Source organism: Carassius carassius, chromosome 15, assembly GCF_963082965.1.
Source record: "Carassius carassius chromosome 15, fCarCar2.1, whole genome shotgun sequence".
Taxonomy (NCBI): domain Eukaryota; kingdom Metazoa; phylum Chordata; class Actinopteri; order Cypriniformes; family Cyprinidae; genus Carassius; species Carassius carassius.
In genome coordinates, this window is record NC_081769.1 from 13,649,184 (window position 1) to 13,670,065 (window position 20,882).

At 37.2% G+C, this 20,882-nt stretch overlaps 3 protein-coding genes across 4 annotated transcripts; all 3 read right to left on the reverse strand.

Moving 5' to 3' along the window:
• Positions 1-6,937: 6,937 nt before the first annotated feature.
• Positions 6,938-9,271, reverse strand: hoxa9b (homeobox A9b). Its single transcript, XM_059567474.1, has 2 exons — positions 8,596-9,271; positions 6,938-7,829 (listed from the first exon to the last, which is right to left on the reverse strand). The coding sequence occupies exons 1-2, from the start codon at positions 9,122-9,124 to the stop codon at positions 7,591-7,593; spliced, it is 768 nt and encodes a 255-aa protein (XP_059423457.1). The 5' UTR covers positions 9,125-9,271; the 3' UTR covers positions 6,938-7,590.
• Positions 9,272-11,837: 2,566 nt separating this feature from the next.
• Positions 11,838-14,949, reverse strand: hoxa10b (homeobox A10b). Of its 2 annotated transcripts, none has more exons than XM_059567477.1 (2): positions 13,563-14,949; positions 11,838-12,283 (listed from the first exon to the last, which is right to left on the reverse strand). In XM_059567477.1, the coding sequence occupies exons 1-2, from the start codon at positions 14,320-14,322 to the stop codon at positions 12,009-12,011; spliced, it is 1,035 nt and encodes a 344-aa protein (XP_059423460.1). In that variant the 5' UTR covers positions 14,323-14,949; the 3' UTR covers positions 11,838-12,008. The 2 variants fall into 2 exon arrangements, with proteins under 2 accessions (XP_059423460.1, XP_059423459.1); XM_059567476.1 differs by having other exon boundaries at positions 11,838-12,286; positions 13,563-14,947.
• A 2,409-nt stretch (positions 14,950-17,358) lies between these two features.
• Positions 17,359-20,773, reverse strand: hoxa11b (homeobox A11b). The gene is made up of 2 exons (XM_059567475.1): positions 19,520-20,773; positions 17,359-18,770 (listed from the first exon to the last, which is right to left on the reverse strand). The coding sequence occupies exons 1-2, from the start codon at positions 20,331-20,333 to the stop codon at positions 18,538-18,540; spliced, it is 1,047 nt and encodes a 348-aa protein (XP_059423458.1). The 5' UTR covers positions 20,334-20,773; the 3' UTR covers positions 17,359-18,537.
• Between the last annotated feature and the right edge of the window lie 109 nt (positions 20,774-20,882).

The following is a 20,882-nucleotide window of genomic DNA, read 5'->3' on the forward strand; positions in this document are numbered from 1 at the left end:
GCATAATGACTGTAAGAGAAACCATGTGTTTTTGCAGCTATACAGGAGCTATTGTGTGTATATGAACGTGGGTGTCGCATTCTTTAAAATTACCCACTCCTTCCTACACAGAACGAAAAACCTTCGTCGTTTCCCACGAGCTGAACATCGAAATTTATCAAGGATGTATCTTTACGGATACTATCAATTGTCATATTAATTAAATGTTAATCTTTCTGCTGAAATATGAATTCATATTTACAATGCGTTGTATTTATTCTCATTAAATAGGCCTGACAGAATGGATATGTGAGTATCGAAATATATTGCCGTGCTTTGAATGAAAAAAGCCTGTTTTTATTTGTTTTTGCTAATTGGCAATCGAACTATAAATTTCATGTCTTTGCAAATCTATTAATGCATGTACATACTGTATTTAAGTTTATGTGCTTATCGGAAATGTGTTGATATTTGTACAATTTGAAATTAATTCGAAAAAAAATAAGGCTTTACGACACATTCTTTTCCTATTTGATTAGGTAAAATTCTCAAGTTCGAGAGTCTGTTGTGGATTATGTGTTACCTTAATTGAATGTATGTCAAATAAATGCATCAGTGTGCAATTGAAAAAAACAAAACACTTTTATGTGTTTATGACTGGCATTAAAATATTAACAAGAAAGTGTTTCTCGAAGGACAAATCTCTAAAAAAAAATCTACTGTTTTATTATTATTGTTATTATTATTTTAAGATAATAAGTATATATATAAGATATAATATTAATTATTTGGCACTTTGCATAATTTTGTCCACGCGCTGAGTATGTTCCAGCACCATGTCTTTTTGGATATGTCTGGCTCGATGGACAGACCCGCTGACCGTCTGTTAGAATAAATAATGAATGCTGACGCTCATAAAACAAGTTAAGAATGAAAACTTGGCTCGTTGGATCATTAAACAAATGAAGCGACCAATGTGCTGCATTCAAAACTGATACATTAATAGACTGAGTACATATAGTTTATATATGAAATTAATTTACGCATGTTATAACCATTAATAATAATGAGATAATTCTTTGATTTGCTTTGTTTTTACAAAATATTCTAAAATGCGTTTTTATTCTATAAACAACAGGTAAAAGTAACTTTGTTATAAACTGTAATTCTCTATTTTATTTTCCGATATGTAATTAAATTCAAATGTTGGGGATTTTCTTTTGGGATTTTATTGTATTGTCTTAAATTTATACGAATGAATTAGTTAGTTTTTCAATTATAGAGTTCAGATGATTTACGTAAATTCAGAGGCCTGTTTAATAACATAGCTATTTGAATTATGAATGGAGTAAGCTAACACTGTTAAGATATTTCCAAATATGTGAGCTGGTCGGCTGAATGGACGTGATCTCAGGATACTGTAAATACTTCTGCTTCAGTCAACCACGTTTCCAAATCCATTCGTTCATGTAAAAATAAAAGGGGGAAACAGAGGGATTAATCTGTTCGTCTCCCTCTCAGTGCGCTTTGTAAATTAGTGCGAGTGAGGCGTATATGGGGTGTTTATGATGTCTGCGAAGGCAGCAGCGGCAGTAGCTCAAGCTTCAGTTGCGTTTGATGGATGACCCTCTACCCACACACATTGCACTGGGTCGTAAACGAGCTCCAAGCTCCTTTTGTTGTGCTAGAGGTGTATGTCATTTCCGGGCATATACCCCTGCCCTAGAAGAGAATCTTGCAGTTTTATTCAGGATATGACGTTGTGAGAATTTAGCCTGTATACCATATGAAGATCACGGCGTTAACAAAAATGTTATAGTTTATCTTCTTCATGCTAAAACAAGACATTAAAACAGGATAAATTCGTATGCCAAGAATCAACGTCTGTGGTAGGCCTATTGGAAATAAATAACACTTAGGCTACTATATTTTGGTGGGATGTCTCCTAAACTGCATGCGCAAAGATTAGTAACATCGGATCTCAAATCCTGCCGCTGATTAGCAACTTAATTTGAGTATCTTCTTCCATTAGACACAATGTGAATCGATGATTTTACAAACATGATTTCTTCAGCAGTTTATTTGTTTATTTATTTTAATAAGTAACCAACCAAATAATTGGAGACCAAATGCATAGGCCTATCGGTTTACGTGTATGGCACCTCCTTACCTGCTGGAAAATTGTGAGTCAGTTGTCTGTAAATTATCAGGGTAATGTGATCCAATAGTGCGCAGCTCTAGTATTACGTATCACTAAACATAGTCTATAGTAACCTTGTCTGATCCTTGGGGGCACGTCATGAATCTCTTGCACCATTAAACGAAAATGCATTCTTGTCTGTTTGCAGGATAGCCTAATTGGATTATAAAGGAGTAGCAACAAAAAGTTTTTATTCGAAATGTTTGAGAAAAGTATATGCCTTCAGTACTTGAATTGGGAGGCATGAAATAGATCAGTTAATAATGAAACTTTTAGACATGGAACTTTACATGATATTTTACGATTTATGATTAATGAATTGTTTCAGGGTTGTTTGCTCGGACAACAAATTTCTTCCCAAATAACAAATATTAGCAACTAAAAGTAAAGTAAACTATAATTAAAGCCCTTTAGGCTGATATCCTAGTATGGTGTGTGATAAAGCTATGGTAACATATCTAAAGTAATCACATGCAAAGAGCAGCCTTTATTTAAAATATGCTTGGATTAATATCAGCTGCCTTTTGAGATATGGTTTTCTAAAAAACAGTGTTTGAGGAGGCTCAACATCGCCCCCTTTCTGCTGTCCGCCCTCATAAAGATGGGTTTCCCTGTAGCGATTTTAATTTAGACGCCGAGCAGGCATTATTTCTAATGTACACCAATTGTTTTATAATTGTACCAATTATTTATTATTGTACTAACGCTTCTTTTCTAAAATAACACGTAGGCTCTTTAGGAATAGTTCTCCCCTACACAAAAGAGAGTGAAAACACTGCCAGTCTTTCTATTCTCAGTTTAGAGATTAAGGAAGCATTATGCACTTTTAACCATCAGGCAACGTGCATTTGACAGCCATGCTACGATATGATTGCAATATAGAAATGTACATTATTAAAAATGTAGTACTTGATTATTAATAACAAATGAGTTTTAAAAAAGGTGCTCTCTTCTCATTTCTCTTCTTCCTCCATTGCAGGTTTAAATCTGTGTTGTTGTTTTTGTATTTTTTTAATTTTTTTTAGCCTAGTCTGAAGCAAGGAAGCTGCATATTGTATGTTGCATGAGGCTAAGTGTATCTATTCATCTCTGCATGGTTAGCCTAGTTCTCTTTATTGTGAATGTCCGACACTGTGTGCATCTGTTGACTTTCCAATCAAAGGAGCACAACGGCTAAATAGTAACGGCAAATGCCCTTAAAATATTACATAGTATGTGCAGTTATATAGACCTTAGCCAGAGTAGCAGCATAGCCCATTTAATTTTTACTGCAATGAAAACATGGCTGTGAAGAATAGAACTAGGCCTAGTGCATACCACCGATGTTCCATAGACAAATATTCTATAAACGTTTTGAGCAGTGAAAATAGTTTGACCTAGGACCTTTATACATTGTGTGCCATTGTAAAGACTGTACATCTGCATCCCTCAGCCTCATTTTCATTTGCATTAAATCCAATATGGCGTCTAACCTTACTAAGCTCTAAACGTGCGTTTATAAAGCTGAGCAGCTAGCCTATAATATTTTTTTAAACCTTAGTCAGAATCTTTTAATTATTACATTTAGAAGATAACAAGCAATTTTCACGTTTCCCACTACTTTCATGTTCAGGATTGTGTCTCGAACGTATTGGCTGAGGTTTCAGTTGTAGTTCAGGATCTAGTTTGGGGGTTACTGGATCATAAATTAACGTCTGGTGTTAGTTGAGATGATCCACGATGCTTGTGTTGCAATGTCAGTCCAGCTCAGAGCAATGAATCTTTTTATCTTTACATATTGCTTCCGATGCATCCATACCTGTGTGACAAGTTAATACATGTAGATGGGAACGAGATACATAAATGGATTTTACCCTTTTTAGTGAAAGAGAAAAATGACTAACAATTTTGTGGTTTCCCGAAACACTAGGCTTAGTGGGACCAAAAGTAGTACATATAAGTGGTACTTTATTACTGCAGTCTCTTTCCCAAAAGCGTTGTTATGTATGTAAACTACCACATAGAAACGCTCGAGGATTAACAAGGGCCCTCCACCTTCTCTATGACACAATATAAATAATAGACCTATGTAAGCATTGTAAAACATTAAAACTAACCTATCAATTACTATTTAATCATACACTGAAATTTTCAAATGTGGACTGAAATTTTTACCTGTGATGTTAACTCAGTTACAGTCTAGTTCCCATGCATAAATCTTGTATAACAGTTTCAAATATTAGCAGATTGTGCATAATTATTGTCTCTGTCTACTGGTCTCCACTTACTCTTTCCACCCAAAAATGAAAATATTTGTCATCATCACTCATCCTGCATTTTTAAATCATGCAGTGAAAGTTAATGGGGTCCAGTGTTGTTTGAACCTCAGTGTATATATTTTTCTAAAAGAAAGTCATTCAGGTTTGGAACTACATGAGGGTATACACTTTAAAAGTGTTAAAAATAACTCCTATGGTGTTGTTTTCCGGATTTCAAATTTACTGTGTAAGTAAATGATGTTATCAATTGATGTTTGGGTGATAAATCCCTGACACTCAAAGCAGTCAAGCCCACCTTGTTCCGTGCATGATTATGACACTTGTTTGGTACAAAGTACAAAGTACACTCTGCCACATTCTAGCATTCCCATTATCCATTTGGCTATTTGGATACATACAACATCCATTGTTAAGGACCTGAATTCCAGGCACAACTTATTTGTCCCATATTGACTCATGAGAGAGTGAGGCAAAGTTCTGGAATGAGCTAGAACCACCTGTCTTGCCTGGAGCATTAGTGTGTGCATGCTTCTAGGCATGTAAACTAGTGGCATCCAATTCAGCTCTTGGGTGACAATATCGACCTCCAGCAAAGTTTAACTAACCAGGGTCTTGAGGATCACTAGAAACTTCCACAAAGGTGTGCTGGAGCACATTTGAGCTGAACTCTGCAGCAAGTTGGCCCTTAAGAAGCATATTATAAAGCATTCATTTTGTTTGATCCAGATTTATTGCTGGAATTGGAGGAAAGTACATGGTGTCAGATCATCTGTTTGTAATTTCAAGTAAGGTCAACATCAGACAAGGTCAACATATCACAGATAAACATAGCATTCAAGAAAATTCCTATGTTTTACTTCGATGTGGTATGTTTTCCAAATGTCAATCCTTTATGCATGTTTTTTTTAATGGTTGGAAAATGCAAAAGCTAACATATTTATAAAATTAAACCAAAGTGCTCTTTATGAGTCATTTGCATTAGTATATCATTATCAGATGAACATTATAATTGACAGTTAATCGCGTTCATCGTTCTTGATGTTAACTGAAATATTTGCATCAGTAAATAGATTTTGTTTGTGGCTGGCCCTCATTAAGTGAGGTTGCCGTAGGGCAGAATCCGTTTTGCCACTTGATGATTTCAAACAAACCGCTGTCTCCACCTGCTGGATACTAATGGTAGTGGCTCATTTGACCCGTCTGTTTGTTAAAACACATTCTCAATTCTGCTCGAGGAGGCCCCACAACACTGCCCAATTTAAATGTCTCACTCTTATCAGACACACCAAATATAGATCATTAAGCTTTTTAATAATGAGCTGATTCACTAATGAATCAGGTGCGTTAAATAAGACAGACGTCCAAAATGTGAAGCGTTCTGGGGAGCACCTTTACTAAAAAAGGAATTATTTCGAATTCTATGCCATTTAGACGAAACGAGTGCATATTTGTGCACATTCATCTTTACGGTTAAAAAACAAGAGTAGCCTATTTTATGTGTTATCTTAAACATTCATATAATGTATATGCTAAACATTCACTTTAAAAACAACGCTTCAATTTCTCTTACATGATGAAGTTTAAATGACCGAAATGCAAAGAAGCTAGGAATGATTTTGAACGCAAGAAAAAGTACAATGCGTCAATAGTTTTCCGTTGTAACTTTATGCATGAAGAGGCAACAAATGGGTGCTCAGGTCTGCAACGTTTTAATAGTTGCTGAGGAGTAATAAAGCAATTAGCAGAGAAAAAACAGACAGTGGGGCGAGCCCGATTTTACGATGCTGTCTGGGGTAGAGCCTTTGAAGATTTGGTCTGCAACAGAGTTTTTCTCTTCTTTTTCTGTTTTTCTATATTTTGTGTGTTTAATAAATAATTAAATATGACAATACATAATAATAATAATACAATGAAAACTAATAGAATATTTTATTTTAATTTTTTAAATAAAATATATCATGTGTTAGCTATTGTAATTGTAATGTAGGCGTTGGGCGTCCAAAAAGTCGTTCCAGTTCCGCCTTCAATCGCTTTGCACCCCATAAACAGTTAAGACTGTGATTGTGGTTTATTGCCGCGCAGCCACTAATATCGCTTGAAGGGGCATGGCACAAATAGAATGTGCAGGCCTGTCTACGAGCATCAAGCTAAGCTTTATTTATTCGGATAAACGGCATCCGGGCCGTTAACAAGATAATAAACAGTGGGTTGCAAGATGAGCGCAAGAACATGTGCAAAACTGTTTGGAGGGCGGTAAAATATTTCTCGTTGTATAGCGTAAAGATACCATGGGATTGCAGTCATTGTCAACCTCGTTTAGGAAAGATTTATTTATGAGTCTTTCATGAGTCTGGAACTTTATGTGCTGTAGTAATACAGGACTGCAATTATTAGTGACAACTTATTGCAAAACTATCGCAGATTTGCACTTCATTAGGCATGAGTGTAACCCATGAAACCCAGAAATTTGCCCGGACCATGGGTAGGATATAGACAGTCTTAACGAAATGTATTATTTATCAGAAATTTATTTATGTACACAAGTGGAATTTAATTTCTAAACGACTAACACTGATGTGTTGATTTGAGGTATTGGCGTATGCAATTTATGTGTTCACATAAAACATCACAAGCACGTAAATGTTACAAAATCCACTGAAATATTTAAATGACTAACAACACAACATAAATTAATATTAATACATAGGTAGTTCAAATACATCTAGTCACATTAAACATTGAAACATTACGCTACAAGACATTTTGAAAAAAAAAAAAAAAAAAAAAACTTAAATTCATGCATATCATCAGCATTTCACATGGCACAACCCATTTTCCTGAAATCATGAACGGATGCTTTAAAAAATTAAAATTGTAACATATGTACAGAATGCGAAATGCTAGACCTACAATAAGCACACAAAATAAGAGAACTGTATCACCAACAAGCTGTATACAAAGACAAAATGATATATACAAGCATACCCTTACATCAAAGGTTTGTGCAATGTACATCAAACATTACAAAATGTAGGCTATCAATAATTATCTACTGTTGTTGTGCATGAGGAAAAGGACAGGCTAATTCACAAACACCTTCGCACGAGCCAAATAACTTCATCCACTGCAGTGCGCATTTATAGCTTTCCACTTTTAAATGTCTTTTGGACGATCTTTATTGCATTTCTTCATCTTCATCCTACGGTTTTGGAACCAAATTTTGACTTGTCTCTCGGTGAGATTTAGGAGTCTTGCCACTTCATATCTACGGTCGCGTGAGAGGTACATATTAAACAGAAATTCTTTCTCCAGCTCAAGAGTTTGATGCTTAGTGTATGGACAGCGCTTTTTCCTAGTGGACTTCGCATGCAGCCAGTTGGACGCAGGGTTATCTGCAAGAAGGGTCGGAGAGAGAGAACTAGTCATGTTTCCACTTGAAAAAGACTGCGGCCATTTTACGATCAGCGCGCGAGAAGAAAGAAGAGTCTCATATAAAGGCTACGATTTTGATATGCTGAAATTGGAAAGCACAATCACGGATTGCATGCATCTAGGCTGCGGATGGATTTTATATGATCGAGAATGTTATGTGCAAGCTATAATTTTCTTCCTACCGTCTGGCAATTTTGGCATCACTGAATGAGGAATAAACAAGGGCCTTCCTGTCTATCAGGGAAAAAAAAATCTCAGAAATCCAAATTGTATGTTTTGTGGCAACAATTGTGCGTTTATATCCATATCTTTTGCGTAGCATTTAATCATATGTAGTGTGTAGGACAGCATATTGCATGACATGCAGTCTATAATGATTACATACTGCAAATATGTGTCATTTTTTTAATACCGGACACATTCCATTGAAACATGAATATAGGCTGTCAGATGCAAATGTAGATTTTTTTCCCATCCACATAACGAAAGAAGAAAGAAAGGCCTAGTTGGAAAACATTTAGCCTTCCTCATAGGCTAACCTATACTGAAAATACTGCACAATATAGGAATATTTTACTACAATAAACTACAATTTACTCACAAAAGACTAGTTTTAAAGCTACTTTATGTAAACGACGCCTATTGAATTAATGTGTTAAGGTAAACATAGCCTAACTGAATCCTACATATTCAGACGCATTCTGATATAAAGTTAGCTGCACTTACTTGGGTCTAGATCCACCTTCGTCTCTGCTGGAGCTTTCTCGTCCTGTGATCCGTTGGAAAGCGCATCGTCTGTTATCTTCCTCTCTGCTTGGGTCGTATTGTTGTCAGTCTCGGCCACAAGCAATGTATGCGTGGTGCACTCACCACTCCCAACCAGTGGTTCAAGTTTTATATCATGGTTTGTATCTGTGGATAATCCCGTGAAAGGCAGGGCAGGCAGCGGTTCCAGCGCCCAGGAACGCACGGATGCTGCCTCGGTTTCTCCTGTTGAGCAGGGGTGATAAATGTACGGGTGGTAGGCGATAGATGTGCCTGGGGGCTGCACGGGCACGGGACTCCATGACGCACCAAAAATAGATGATTTGGCTTGGAAAGTGTACTGCTCCTGTTCGCCATATTCAAGTAGCGTCAGTTCCCGAGCCTGCTGCTGGACCACGGGTCCAGATGAGAACCTCGGTGCCAAATGATCGTCATTCTCGTGTGGAATGTGTGAGTCAGCGTAGTAACTCAGTGTCCCCAATGTCGACATAACAAAAACAAGCAAAGAGAGCCCAGGAGAACGGATACACCCACAATGAAACTGACACAAAAGCAGAATCCGTTGAAATCAAGTAACTAACTACTTGACTCCGCTGTGAACTACAGACCTCTGATAAATTGAATCACTGCAGAGGTTGGATTGGATGTGTAAGACACGTGACTGTGGGAGAGCGCGTGGGAGATAAAGGGGAAAGCCTTACCAGTGCACACGGTTAAATGGCCTCCATTTTACAAGTCCTATTTTTAATGGTATAGCCATATGTTTTTATGAAGGTGGATTTTATTTTATTCATGTTGTTAAGCTTCAGCATCTAATAACCGAGCGTAACAAGAATGGTTATTTGAGAAGCGTTATTGTAGAATTTCCGTATGCAGTTTTTAATAGAGTAGGTGTAGGCCTACTGTTTGCAATAATAAAATAAAACCCCAAACGTGTAGGCTAAATGCGTCGTAAATGTATCTTTTTTAGATATCAATTGTTTTGTTTGTTGTTGCTTTTTCGCCCCAGAAATTTTGCACACCCCAAAAATAACATATCTATGATGAATGCACGTATTCCGCGCGGCTTAGTCGTGAGCAAAGAGATATAAAATAGTTCAGACATAAAAAGAATTTTAACGTGAGTCATATGTATACTTTATATGGCAATAAGTGCCACTGGATGGTTGAGATATGACCTGCTAAGTGACCAGTCAGTCAGTAACAACGCGCTCAAACCTTCAGTCTGCTCCTAAGCAAGGCAGATTGTGAAGAGCAGACAAGTCAAACTGAACTAAGCTGAGAACAAAACTAACTGTGGAAAAAATACAAAAAAGCTTTAACGGACTCTTATGAGATACGATCAGATACACGGACAAATTAGACCGTTTGTGTTGTTTAAAATTAAGATTTACGCATTAAAACCTTACAACAATTTAAAAGGATTAAACCATAAAAATGAGTGAAAAAAGATTTACTAACATTTAAAATGTGTTTGATCAACACTACAAAAAATAATAATGATTATAAACATTATTTAGCAACAGTATGTCACAAGCACAATGTTATTAAAATGTTATTATGCTATTATATTGTTAGTGTTCTTGAATAAGCTAATACAGGACAGAAAAGCTTTGTTTTGCAATATCACACACATTCAGTGAAATAGTGACTGTATGCTTCATAATTCAAATGTTGCATTTGTAAATATATTTGCAGTGGCTAAAGGTAGAGTTGCTCGGCATGTTTTATTCAGAATATAAACAGCTTGCATGACATTTGGAAAACAGCAACGTAATTGTAACAAAGCATGCGTAAATACAAGGATGTTTTAATAGAAAATACATTTAATCCTGATATTTTTTTTTTTTTGTTTTAGCCATGAAAACATTGACAATAGAGGACAACCATGGACGACCAGAGCTTTCTGTCCCTCTGGTCAATGAGCATTGCTCTGATCTTGTCCTCGGAAGAGTGGATCTCTGGGCACTTCAACAAACTTTGTTTATAACGGGCTATTACTCTGTTTTTCTTCGGATTATAACTTGGCTGTCTAGCCTAAATATGGCCAATAAAGCCTTTGTGTGTTTTTTCCTCCGGCCCAGCAGACGCATCCGGCACTGTGGGCGTGCTCTCAGTCTCAGATGCGCACGCGGCTTTGGCCAAAGTGCATTGATCGTAACCGAGGCCTTGCTAACACCTGCACTCCAACATTTACTTTTTATACAACTCTGAAGATTTCACTTCAGGCGTGCAGCTCACGCATTAGAATTGTGTCGGTAAAATATATACTGCTTTTTTCAAGATAAAATATACTTCTGGAAACACTTTTAGAATTCGCCGCAATGTTTGTCTTGTGTTGTGCTGAATCTCACTGCGAGGCAATTAAGACAGTTTCGTGTCGTGGGGATGTAAAATAGAGCGCAACAACATGAAACTACCTAAATCACTTAGCAGTTGTCTTTGTTTCTTACTTGCGAAGATAAGATGGCAACGTCGTATTTTTTTATCTATTTATTTTCTGCACAAGCAAACCAATACAATAAAATGTGAGTTTTTTCCCACACTGCTGTGATAACCAATACAGTCCCATACCATTTTCATGGAATATTCCCTTAATTAAATTAAATTAGAAATAGAACCCGACAGACAGGACTATATAATTGGTATGGGAATGATTGTAATATTTTTTGTGTAACTTATCACGGGACTAGTATTGACTGTGTTGATAATTATAGAAATCCCCGTTATAAAAAAGCTCAGAAAATCAAGAGTGTTTTGGACTAATAATTGTCTTTAAATGTAGGCTAAGATGATTTTAGGTACATGCCTTTATGTATTTTCTGCCATGTGTGAATAACTAATTTACATCTGAGACCATCTCTTTGAGTGCTGTTCAAATAATACAAGGAGTCCCGTCAAGTTGAGAAGTTTCTACATTTTAAGAACCGGATTTTTCCACTTATGCCTAAAACAGCAAATACCTGACAAGGTCGTACTTCCAAGAATCGTGTCGTTATTATTTAAAAATGGTTTCATAATAGTTATTATTACAACATGCAAATACCACAGTTATATACAATAAATGTACAATATAGTCTGAATGTTATGTACAACGAACACCTTCAGCATTCGATATTTTCTTTTCTTGCTTTTACAGTGAAGTACTCTTGACAGTTTATAAATAACCATGACATGTTATGACGACTGGCTTGTCAAATAAAATGATACATAAACAGATAAAAACGTCAACAGTATACGACACACAATAAGTTATCAATAGTATCTTGCACGAGTCACATATGCACACACACACACCTACGGAGACGGGTTGTTGTAGGCTACCACTGCAGCTGATGGAGGAGGGCGCCAGAGATCTATAATGCGAGGAGGCTTCATGAAAAACTGAAGTTGGCCGACAACTCTCGGATTCGGTTTTCTCGACTCATCTTCTTCAGCTTCATCCGTCGGTTCTGGAACCAGATTTTGACTTGTCTGTCCGTGAGGTGAACGCTGCGGCTGATCTCGAGGCGACGCTCTCGTGTCAAGTACATGTTGAAGAGGAACTCTTTCTCCAGCTCTAGAGTCTGGTGTTTGGTGTAGGGACAACGCTTCTTACGACCACTCTTCGCCATCAGCCAGTTAGCTGTATTGTCACTTTTGGAATCTCCTGCTGAAAATTATGAGACAATATTAGTCCAAAATGTCCAAACGCGGCTCCCATTTCACAACACTTTACAATGGGATGCAGTGACCACATACGCCTAATGAATATTATTTAATCACTAAAACTAATAATGCTATCAACAAAGTGTAATATACATACAATAACTCCACATGCTGTTGTACATACGTAAAGACATTCTCACATGATCCTTTATCATTTAACATGTAAAGTATGACTCTTGTGATACTAATGTGTGTAGCCCTATTAAAAGTATGAACTGAGTTGCGATTTATTGATTCAGTTTTTGTGTATGATCTGATTATTCAGTTCATTTTTAATCATTATTTTTTTTTTACTGCAACGAAGACGCTTTATCTGTCGTTTCTTGTGGGAAGAGTAATATAATATTTTAGTAAACAAACTAAACTGCAAGTAAACAAACTCTCCGCATATGCAAGAAAATGAACATTAAGTAAATCTAAGCACGTGATTACAATCTTAAGAGGTCATAAACAGCATGATGAAAAATAGGCTTGCTAAATCCATATATATATATATAGACATGAACGAAATGGGGATAGTCGTGAGCAGTAGACTCTATTTGCTTGACGATTTTTTAATGTAATCACTTAAAATTTTTAGATAACTTTTAGGAAACTGAAGCACACGTTATTGGTTTCAAGACTGCCTTTAATATTTTGCTATGTGAAGGTTTGCATTGAATTGGTTAAATATTTCACATTTACCAAATTAGGGTCATTGAACTCTTAAATGAGATATTGTGAGCAATACATTTGAATTATTCTTTATGCTAATATATATATATATATATATATATATATATATATATATATATATATATATATATATATATATATATATTTTTTTTTTTTTTTTTTTTTTTTAAAGTAAGCTTTAAAAGGGAAAAAAAATAGTCCAGATTGCATTTGGCACGAAGGAATGCTGTGTTATTTGTAAAGACTTACAGAGACGACTACAGACGTAAGGACTTAAGCTAAACGGGGTTTTTATTATTATTATTTTATTTTTTATAATTAGAAGATTCTCGCACATGATTGTGCTGCCAAATCTGGCCAGTCCTAAGCCTTGTAGCGTGTTTGAAATAAAATCGGAAATATTAATGTAATACTACATGGAATTAAAAAAGAAAATCAATAAACCAGTCCCATAGGCTACATGTATCGCGCGCGCAAATACGTGGTTGTTTTTACGCGCCCAAAGGACGCCCGAATCCTTTGGACTGGGCAACAACAAAACTAACCTTTTGTAACAGTGACCGCCTTCTCCGGGCTGTCCGGCGGTTCGGGAGATGAAGCGGTGCCAGTGGACCCCCTTAGCTCCTTGTTTCTTGCCGGGGCACATGGTGCGCATGTGGGAGGCTCGTCGTTCTCCTCCCTGCTCGCTTCTCCTCCTATGGCTGAAAGAGAGCTGTCAAATCGGGTAGAGCGCTGAGCAGCAGCATGAGTCGACTGGTTGTCTGGAAAACCTTTAGATGTGGTGCATGTCTGAGATAAACGGAAGTAACCAGGTACCGGAACACAGCCGTTATTGTTGCTAGATGGACACGAGTTTGGTGTCAGCCGGGAGTACGATATGTCCTCTGTAATGGTGTCTTTTGGACACTTCTCAGACTCGTATAAGCAGTAAGAGATTTCCTCTTTTATGGTGGGCGAGAACGACCGTGGGGTAATTTGGTTGTTAGGCTGTTCAATGCGACAGGACCTCGACGTCTCCAGCCATGTTTCCATGCCTTGATATGGTCCACACGTAGGTACTACATTTTGCGAATTGCTCTCGTTCCGTTTGAGTCCAGAAAAATAGCCACAGTTAGAAAGTCCGTAAGAATACTCGGAGCTCGGCTGCAAGTAGACTCCGCTGTGTTGGTAGTAGTGTCCACTTCCCTCGGCCCTTCCGTGGATCAGGGAGTCTACCAGAAACGAATTTCCAGATGGACTATCGGAGCATGACATCTTTGTGGTATAATTTGACGGTGGAAGAAGATTGCCCTTTCTGGATGACATTTCTTGTGCAAAACATGCTGAATATAATTACTGATAACTATACAACTCAGTGTGCGCTAACAGCCAATTAAATCGCAACGAGCACCGATGACTCCTCCCCCTGTGTGCACGTAACCCTTGTGTCCCATATCTTTTTCAAGCAGCTAGATTCTTTTAAAGTCAAATCTACATAAACCCGATCCGTCGTTTTTGAATATAAACTAATAAAAGCAGAATTTCACGTGAACAGCATAATGTTTACGACCACTGACTTCGTTAACGCTGACATCGCCGCTTAGCCGCAAAGCCTTGTGAGCCACGTAGCCTATATACAAAACCAAAAAGCAACAAGGTAACGAAAATGAGATCAAGTGCTAAAATAGTAAACCTTTATGATAAACTGTAATTGCCCCAACAGCCCTTTAAGCACATAAACAGTGAGTTACAGACTGCTCTTCTGGTTTTCATGCATGCGGTGGGTCAAAACTATTTATTTACTACACTCAAGTTCAAAACGAGAGGCGGATTTCAGTCTGCTTTTCAGAAACACTTTATGTGGTGGATCTGGATTTCCGTACTAGAATAAAGATTTAGCATGTGATAATCTTAAAGTTACATATAGGCCTATAGTAGACTAAGCTTTATATTTACAATACCGATTTATGGGTTAACAGTAAAAAAAGTTTTTTTTAAACATAGAGATAAATCTAACCTCAATCCCATAACGTTTACTAAATGATTTAACAATAGCCATTTTTACGCAAATGTTGTAGGCTATGTGATAAATTTACCTTTGCCCACCTTTGGCGTTCAGGAGATATGATAATTTGTCTGAAAATCAGCCTGTGTTGTCGAGGCCGCCGTTGTACATTTGTCATTTGATTTACATTTAATTATTGGAAATATAATTCTAAATTTCTCTCTCAGGTTTGTGTTTTTTCCTTTGGGACCCTGGACCAAAAAACAGTCATAAGGTTACGTTTTTCGAAATGTATACGTCACCTGGAAGCTGAATAAATAAGCTTTCCATTGATGTATGTTTGTTAGGATAATATTTGGCCGAGATAGCTATAGTCTAACTATTTGAAAATATGGAATCTGATTGTGCAAAAAATCTAAATATTGAGAACATCGCTTTTAAAATTGTACAAAGTCCTTAGCAATGCATATTACTAATCAGAAATTAAGTTTTGAGATATTACGGTATGGAATTTTCAAAATATCTTCATGGAACAGGATGTTTACAACCTTCATACCCTAATGATTTTTGACATAAAAGAAAAATCGATCATTTGGACCCATGTAATGTTTTCGCTCTTGCTATTGCACGGGTGATACTTAAGACTGGTTTTGTGGTCCAGGGTCACATTTAAGTGTTTTTGTTGTTGTTGTTGTTTTTCAGCTTATGTTGCTTAATGTTATATGGAAAATTGTCATTGCTCTTTCTCTGAACTTTCTTTTCAACGGTTTTTACGCTTTCAAAAATACTCGACAGATATATTCAAAAATATATCTGTTTCTTTGTTCATAGGATTAATCGTCCTATAGTTGGAATTAACATTTATGACTTAAAAAAAATGCACACAAGCATCAGCATGCAATTTTAAATATCGACCATACAGATGACTCGGGTCGAAAAAAAAAACGTTGAAAAAAATAAGTATGCTCACAACAAAGTAGTCTAAACTTAATTTTCTTTATATTAAAGTTGTCCCTGCTCCAATAATCATGTTTTGATTCACTCTGTCTAGTGGAGGTTTTACTGTAAAAAACTAAAGACAATGTTACCATAAAAGAGGTTCTTATGAGTCATGTCAAAGGAAAAAACTTGGGAAAATTAGAAATTATTATTTGAAATGGATCTTTTCAGCTATTGGAAAACATTTATTTGTACTTTATGCATTAAGAAATCAAAGGGACTTAAGACGGCTATTGTCATAAAAGTCATTTTAATTTTAATTAACCAATAAAGATTGGATCATTTTGTTTTTTATTCAACGCATCACAATTTGCTGAAGACTTCTTGATTTTATATGGCGTAGAAAACAATTGAGAACAATACAAATAAAATGCACGATTGTAAAACTGTAACAAGCCAAGAATCCAAACATTTGTCTCCAATTTCTTAAAAAAAATAAAATAAATGAATAATAATAATCTCTGGTCAGTATGTCAAATTGTAACAAACAAATACTCTGAGACGAAAAAAAGTGGTGTTACTTTTTTAATAAATATGTTTTTATCATTAAACAAACTTTTCTTGCAGGCTACTTTTTGAACATTAAAATGTTAGTCTATATTATCATCTAAAAATTACAATAATTGAACGCAATCCTGACAAAATATTACCGAATGGTAGCTTGGCTATTTACCTGAAACAGCGCCTTGTATGGTTCACGAAGACGTAGTCCTTTGCCCGTACACAAAGTAAACATGTTTCAGCATTGGATTTTAGATAGCTACCCGGCAATGACATTGATCTAAAGTGCGCCACCCAGTGGACAAGAAGTGTATTATCCAAAGCGCACAGTGAGCGATCCAGCCGTGGTGCCATGATGGGACACTGAGACAAATGATGGCGGAAAAGTCCGTGAACACAAGCTTTCAATGGATCCAGCCGTTGTTTTCTAGCTCTTAGTCACAGTTAATAACCTTGGTTCTCAGACGGTTTATGGTACCTCACTCCAATTCTACAAATGCTCCAGACTAAGACGGGTTTTATGACCGAGTTGCTGCAGCAACGGGGGGATGTGCCGTAATTAGGGCGAAATTCCATCGAGCCTCAAAGGATGCGCAAACCGTCAGGGTCATCACGTAAAACACTCGTTATTATCTTATGGCCGACCTTTTTTATAAGACTTGCATAAGGCATAGCCTTTCAGATTTGTGATCCTCTCGCAGTGGATCATCGATATATTGATGCAGGGAAACTGTAAAATTGGACTTTTCATTGTCTTTTTTCATGCTCAAGAAAAAACATTGTTTCCTTAGAGTTTAATTCTCAAGAAATGTTAGTATTGATGCTACATGTCACTCTCAAAATAGCAATATAATATAAAGACTTATCTGGAAGGTCGACACAGAACCATTTGTTGAAAGGCCGTTTGATTCATGGAGACATACACAGCTATGTTTTGGGCAGTTCCGTAATGGATACTAGGCATTAATAACAGCAAACACTTGATCCTTGAATTAGAGAAAAGCGTGGAGGCAATATAACGCAAGATCCATCAAACATTTGATCCCGCACCCGGAAAAAGAGAGAAAACACACGATATTTCAAGAGACTGATTTATATAGGCTAACACTGAAGAGATGTTATAAACATGAGAGATTATCATGAACACGAATGAGCTCCTGCAACATCGATATACAGTTTCACGCGAGAAAACAGAAATCAAGAAGAAAATCAAATTCAGATTCGGGGTTTCAGAGGACTCGAGCAGTGTCCGTGCTGGTTCAGTTATTGCTTTCGCCTTAGGTAATGCCCAAATGTCCGTTAAAAATAAATAAGAATTTCTCTGTGTTTTTGGACATTTCTGAACACACTCGATTTTGCTGGAAAATGCACAATAAGGACATGTAATATCAAATATGCACTTTCAGTCCACACGATTCAAGTATAAAACAATAAAGCGCGCATGATGAATTTAGTTCTTAATAAGCTCGGGCTGTATTCATGTGCGTTATTCAATGATACAAAGTCTAATAATATAAACCACAAATAGGAGTAGGCTATTAAATAACAGATTAAAACCACCTTCGTTTCAATTAGCATTTATATTTCGCCTCCACAATTTTTTCTTTTTTTTCTCTTTTTCTTTTTTTTTTCCTCCAACAAAATAGATTTCAAGAGCCTTTAGCTTATTACTGTTATGACAAATGCGAAAAGTAGCTACAGATCTTGGTCAGATAATAGTAATAACAAAAATAAAATCCCTGTAAACTGAATAGTCATTTAACTGAGTAGAATGGAATAATAATAATAACACATGACAATACCAGTACAACAACAACAACAATAATAATACTAGTTTTAATTCCAAACGGTAGAGATTACTGAGAATATCTAAGTGGAAGTGGAAATCTAAATGGAAGTCTATGTCGATGGAAAAGTCTCTGAGAGGAATCAAGGTCACACACATCTCGTCTCGGAGCAGTCTCTGGAGCCGGAATGTGTTTCCACGAACTTGAAATTAACCATCTCTCCTAAATGATTTCTCAGCAATAGACGGTCTAAAGCAAAGGGTTCGTGGTGTAATACTGCAGGCGGTCTCTGTTGAGTTTTTTTTCTTTCATTCTTCTGTTTTGAAACCATATTTTCACCTGACGGTCGGTGAGGTTGAGCATTCTGGAAAGCTGTAGCCTTTTTTCCTTGTTGATATAAACACTGAAGAAAAATTCTCTCTCCAGCTCTCTGATCTGATATTTGGTGTAAGGACACCTCTTTTTCCGTGTCTTCTGTCCATCTGAAATGTAAAGAAGGAAGACTTTCAGTATCTGACTTTAACGTATTAATCCATAGAAATAATATAGCTGCAATCACATTAAATGAATACAGCAGAGACGACTGAATAGTTAATACAGTTTTATTAATGACCGTTTACAGAATTATGCACAAACTGTTGCTGTTCTCTAAATGTAATTATACTAATTAAACGATAAATCAGTAATAATAGCCTACGTTATTAGCCCCAAATTAATGAAATATCGAGTTCTACAACGGAACACTCGTCCTGGCTCGTTTAATAATAATGAGAAACATTTAATAGAGATTAAAATGTAATATGCATCGCCTTTCATTGACCACAAAAGAAAAAGTAAAGAAAAAAAACACATTAAAAGATTTATCAGTTAATATTTAAGAAAAAAAAAACTCCAGAACAAAATGGACTGTAAACACGTGCATTCAGAGGGGAGAAATAAACGAAGGATTTCTATGATCTCTTAATTAACTGTGCATTAACAAAAAGCCCAAACTGTAGGCTAATGAAGGCTGGAATACACACTTTTGAAGACTCAAAAGGAAATGGCCTATCATTCACGGCCAATTTCAATTTCGAGCACGTGATCACGCGTTTATAACAAAGTTTTGTTAGGGTAAATATACAGGGCCCTCTATAAACCTTATATGCTTATAAAACAGCATATAAAACCTTTAACCACAGCACGTTACATCAGAAACTTTCTCACACAACTGCTTTAGTCGGCTACGTACTACTGCTGCCGCTGAATTTCTCCTCGTTGTTACCGGAAGATGGCTCCGGGCTGCTCGTCTCCTCACAGCGCTCCGTCTCCTCCGTTCCCCGACAACTGTCGCTGGCTGTTTCCGCGGGCGGGGGCGCTTTACCGGTTGCTCTGTCCACCGGCTGCTCGCTCGGCTGATTTTCCACGTTCCCGTACGCGGTCTCGAAAAACTGGTCGAAGGCTTGGGGAAGCACTCCGTTCCTCCCTACGCTGCCATACACGTTGGACGTGTGGCTCGTGTGGCTGCTGGAGTGGTAAAGAACCGAGTTGTTTTTCGAAAACATGTCCCCCAAAGTCCCAGGATTGGACAGGCAGTCCCTGTGCACCATGTCCTCGGTCGCGTAGCAGTGTGGCAGATTGCCCCTGGAGTGCCACTTGCTGGACGTGTCAATGGCATAGTCCCTGAAAGATACCTCTCTAACGCTCTGAACTTGTGGCAAACTAGACGTGGAGTATGAGTAGGTCATGGGGCACGAAGACGGGGTCTGGGGCAGAAAAGGAGGAAGGCTGGAGAATTCCGTTCCAGACACGTAATAAGCACAGCCGGGCAAATACATGTTAGACCCAACGGGTACTCGCTCATCAAAATCCATCATGACACTTGGTTGGGCAAGCCACAACCATAGTACTGCCTCGCATCGTAGTAGGCTACAGAACTGCTTCAGCTTCAGTGGCTTTGAAGCAGATCCGCCGAGCAGAAATTTTGAGACGTGAGCTGACGTGGAGATCAATCTCCATCCATTCCAGAGAGCGCCAGTCATGTGACCAAGGGCAGAAATTGACATGTACCTCTTAGAATATTGTATGCCAACATGTGCAAATGTTCAAGGCGAGGAGTGAACGATACTTTTCATTGATGAACGCGTGCTTGCAGTGGACCACAGTTGGTTATGTTGACACTTTGGATTGCTGGAGGAAGCCATCCGCATGGTTAACAGCCAACGCGCCTTTTAGTAATATTACCAGGCCTTCTGATGTTTGTGGATTTGTTCTAGTAACGTTCCATCCTTTTCTCGCTGTATATCTACGCTCTTAAAAAAAATAAGTTGCCAGGAAGAAACATAAGAGGGTTTTTGCTGTGATGTATAGCATGCTTCAATTTGAATTCGCAAGTGATGGTCTTTGTTATAGTTGCATGCAGGCTAATAAACTGACTCGAACGCAATGTTATGGTCGTGCATGTGTTGAAAATGAAATAAAATTAAGTTTCTGGCCTCATTTATTTGCCTTTATTTCACGATAATCAGTTCGGAATTATTTTAAACGTGGAATAGCCTATACCCTAATTCGACCAACTGGCGCAAGAATACTACAGTACACTTTTATTCATAGTT